The sequence below is a fragment of the Misgurnus anguillicaudatus genome, chromosome 4 (genome assembly GCF_027580225.2).
Source record: "Misgurnus anguillicaudatus chromosome 4, ASM2758022v2, whole genome shotgun sequence".
Classification (NCBI taxonomy): domain Eukaryota; kingdom Metazoa; phylum Chordata; class Actinopteri; order Cypriniformes; family Cobitidae; genus Misgurnus; species Misgurnus anguillicaudatus.
The window spans coordinates 8,092,252-8,096,920 of record NC_073340.2 but is presented as its reverse complement, the minus strand read 5'-3'; the positions used below and the strand labels follow the sequence as shown (position 1 = coordinate 8,096,920).

The 4,669-nt window shown below is 40.8% G+C and overlaps 1 protein-coding gene across 1 annotated transcript; it reads right to left on the bottom strand.

Moving 5' to 3' along the window:
• Positions 1-3,059: 3,059 nt before the first annotated feature.
• Positions 3,060-4,175, bottom strand: LOC141363630 (ras-associating and dilute domain-containing protein-like). Its single transcript, XM_073866486.1, has 4 exons — positions 4,097-4,175; positions 3,901-3,983; positions 3,473-3,612; positions 3,060-3,257 (listed from the first exon to the last, which is right to left on the bottom strand). Exons 1-4 carry the CDS (start codon positions 4,173-4,175, stop codon positions 3,176-3,178), a joined length of 384 nt encoding a protein of 127 aa, XP_073722587.1. The 3' UTR covers positions 3,060-3,175.
• Between the last annotated feature and the right edge of the window lie 494 nt (positions 4,176-4,669).

The following is a 4,669-nucleotide window of genomic DNA, read 5'->3' as shown; positions in this document are numbered from 1 at the left end:
AGACCGTGCCGGCAAACCCCTACACCCGACGTCGACCGGGAATAGCCAGGTCTGCCGACCTTTGGCTCATAGGCCTCCTCGCACCCGTCTTCCCATGGGACCATCAGTTCAATCATAATTATCTTACTTGCCTCTTCAGAACATAAGACCATTGTAGCTCCCTGGTTTAATAAATACTGACTCTTCAACTGATGATCCTCAAGCTTTATTCACATGTTCATCATAAATGCCGTGAGATTACTGAAGATCACCGTAAGAGCTTAGACAAAGGGAAAATCAAACAAACACTTGAATAAGTAAACCTTGAAATAAACATACATCAAAACCAAAACTACAAACACAGCAATAACTTAAACATACCCAAATAACAAGCGAATACTTATATCACAATGAAAAATAAATTAAAACATTAACAACAGGTAGCAAGTTACAATACCTTGTTCTCCACTTAAACCATAAGCCTTTGTAAACCGTAAACCTTCGAGGCCACAACCGTTTGCATCTGGGTCTCGTTTCACTCTGAATTGATTAGCACATACTCGTGCTATATGCGGTCATGACCATACATTTCAAAATAAAAGCCTTCCTTTACCATGACAAAAATACAAGTAAATAATGCATCAAAAACATAAATTATACACAAAAAAAACTCAAATTCTTTACAACCATGTCTGGCCTCAGCGGTGTTTGCACAACCTGGGGGAAGACTAGTCTCCTTCCAAGGTCCACCCTCATCTCACAGGATTGTGCTGCTTGCAAGAGGCTCTTTTTACTCGTCTTGGGGTATGGTGGTTTCTCCCCTTCCCTGATGAACTGAATGGATCTCGCTTGCCTTGTACTGGGCTGGTGCTTTTTCTGCCTCTCCCGCTCCAAGATGCCAGCCAGTGCACTAAGAACCTTGTCATGATGCCACCTGTATCTTCCTTGGCTAAGAGCTGTCTTGCATCCTGCCAGTATGTGCGCCATTGTTCCCCTCCCTCTGCATAACCTACACAATGGGTCCTTCCTCATTCCCCATCTGTGGAGGTTTGTTGGGGATGGAAGAGTGTCGTACACTAAACGGAGCAGGAAAGAAATGCGAAAGGGCTCCAGTCTCTAGATCTCAGGCCACGTGATCTTCCGCTTCGACAGGTCCCACTTTGTCAAGGCACCTTGCGCTCCAAGCTCGACAGCCCTAGACCTGCCCCTTCTTCCTCCAGGTGTCGGACCTCGGCTTGGATCATGTCCCTCCTCTGCCTTGGGTCTGCTTTTCCCCACTGCTGGAAGTGGTTGAATCCGAGTCCATGTCTCCCTACACATGGGTTCCCGATGATGTCCTTCAGCTTCAATGCACTTTCAGCTTGCGCCACTGATGTGTCATTTCCACACACTTAATTGGGTTTTCCTCAAGTGATGGATTCGTCTGCCCCTGTACGCGCAACTGGAACTTGCTGGTCACTTTCCCACTTCTGATCACCATGCTTCTTGATTTCCTTGGCTTGAACTTCATCCGGGCCCATGTTGCCACGTCATCAAGAACCTTCAGGATCCATCTTGCTTGCACATGGGTTAAAGTTGTTATAGTAAGGTCATCCATAAAGCCTCTTATTAGAGGTTGGCTGGTGCCAGACTCCATTAGTGGCCCTCTGGATTCCTTTCCTGCAGCTGTTATGAGCAGGTTCATTCCCATGACAAACAGGATGGGGAGATGTTGCAGCCTGTCACAATTCCTTTTTCAAGGTCCTGCCACTGAGTTGTGAAGTGGGCAGTTTTGTATGTTATCAAAACAAGTTTGTGAAAAACATTAATTTATGTAATCTTTTATTTATTTAAATATAGTGCTTATTGCTGTAATTAGAAATTTGTAGACATATATGATATGTATTTTATCTTAATTTTATCAGAAGGCTGACAATAATCCAGGCGATGCCAAATTAAAGACTGGCACCATTCCCAAGGCAAAGGCTGGCACCGGTGTTGGCAATCCAGTTCAAAAACCTATTGTTATTCCATGTAGTATCATAGTGAAGACCTGCGGTTCCCAAGAAGACGGCTCGTTTTCATCCACCTGATACCAAGGTGAAGGCAGACCCCAAACCTGCCATCCCTAAGAAGACAGCTGTAGGTAATCCACATGATACAATGGTGAAAGCAGATAGCGAGTAGGTCGATCCGGCACACAGTGCGTCTACTGTTATGATTACTCTAAATTGGTGGATCTTAATGATGTGTTGATGCCCTCTAATGAATATTATTATATTAATAAATAAAATAGAAATATTATTAAATAAAACACCTTTATTATATTTACATTACTTTGTCTCCTGCTTGCTGTTTTTCCCTTCATCTCTGTATCTGACTCATGGTTGATTTGAAGTATTACCTCACTACAAAGTTAATATTAGAGTATAGATTTAGTCATTTCCTGATGGGGAGAGACATCTAATGACATCTGGACTCTAATTGGATCTATAAGATAGTTAGGATATGAATGTAATATGCTGCGATATTAAAGAGAAAGCAGACAGACACACTCATTGCAGGGTTACTTAGTTTACAGCTAACTTCTGGGTGTGCGTGGAAACCCCATACATAAACAAGTGGGCGTGGCTTAACGTGCCCATCACTCAGCACATCTATTACATTCCTTCACCTTAAGAATTAAACATAATCCCTCCTGCAGTGTGTGCAAACCTCTGTAACTGCAAACAAAGCCTTCTGTACCAAATATTAACATTGATTTTCTCAGGTGTTCAAATACTTATTGTCCTCACTGTATATAAATATGCAAATAGTCCCAGCCTCCATTCTTTCGCACCACCTCAGACAATCCAGCCAAATCAAATGGCAAAAAGTGAAAAATTTATTTTCTGGGATGCACATTGACAAACAATTAACACTTAAAGAATAAAACAACAAACAAATTATTGTAGAAACTTTGGTCTACTCTATATAATAAGGATGCAGCATTAAAAAAAAAAAAAGGTTTTACTTGAAAAGGTTGGTCAAGGCAATGAGGCCATTTTTATAAGACATAAATTAAAAAATTTTTTATAATTTAAAAAAAAAAACGATAAATTTAATATAAAAATTCAATTAATGAAACACACACACACGTATAACAATAAAATAAAAGACATATACACATAAAAGCATTTGGTAAAAAATGTAGAAAAGTTGTTTTGTGGGAGGAATGTTATGCTTCTCTTGTATTTCTGTCAGATTTGGCAACTAGTAATCGGGGTCTGTCTCCTGATGTCTGAATGAGCTCCCTGCCACTGCAAACACACAAACAAAATACATTACAGTGATTTTATTGACACAGAAAATATAACAAAAGTGCTTTATAAATGACTAAGAGTTACAATAATACTTATTAACAAATTGTCAAATCCTAATGCATCACTTGTGCTTTCCTGGTAGAGCATTACACACTGTCAGAAATTAAGGTACAAAACTGTACCTGGCTCAATCTATTTGTAATTTTACTCACGTTTGGTAATCCACCCCAACCAGACTGAGTCCATTCACTGCTAGAATACGATCCCCTGGTCTCAGCCGCTGGGACAAAGCAGCAGGAGATTCCGGCATTACGGATTTGATGTATATTCCATTGACTTTAAATGGTGTTTCCTGTTTAAATAAAGATTACTGTATAATATTTATATAATATTATGACATGCCCACCAAAAATACAATACTAAACAACGAGACATTACCACATATTGTCACTTTTAGTGTTTGATTTCCATAAGCAGTTTTTTGGATGCAAACTTTTAGACATAATATCCTAAAATTGCAAAGTATTTATTGATTCCAATTTATTTTGCTATTAGTCAATAACACAAAACATCTGAAAGTGTATTTTAAAAATATTGCATATAGAGGGATGATGCAAACATTGCCTACTGATCCACTGACCTGTCCATCTACCAATGCCAGACCCAAACCACATGATCCTCTCTGCAACTCCAGCACAAACACATCTTCCTCATCACCCTCACCTTCAAAAACATATTATACACACCAAACACGTGTCACCATTTTAGCATCTTGACCTCATAATGGTTATTTACATTAGATGTATTTAAAAACAATGAAGACAAAATCCTGCTACCTTCTTGTTTGATATCAGTAAGGTATTTGGAGGTCTGATGGTGTGATATCGTCTCCTGCTGGTCTGTTTCAGGATCCATCAGCTCATGGTTTTGCAGTGGGTTTGATGGTGTAAGTAAAAATGGGGCCGAGCGCTCCACACTGCTGGGATGCAACCAGGCCCGGATTGGCCATAGGGAGAACCGGGAGGATTCCCGGTGGGCCGGTCTGTTTTTTTTGGCCACAAGGGCCGGTGTTGTCATGCCACCGGGATGACGCGTATTTGCGGGTGAGAGATGTCCCCGCCGCTTTATGCACAAGTTGATTGTGTCCCGAGTCCCGACCACTTATTGGAAGAATTCTTGCATTAGGGTTCATTGACTTCTAAAACGCATGGGAAACGCAGGACGTGCCGCTGTCTTCTGGTTTTCAAAGCGCTTACTTGAACACGAGTTTTGTTTCAGACGCGTCTATATTGATTGCGCTTGCCGGCCGCGCGTCTATATTTAAAATAAGCTTGAGCGCGTCTTTTGAGTGCGCTTGCCGGCCGCGCGTCTATTATATTTTAAATAAACTTGAGCGCTTGTTTTGTGTG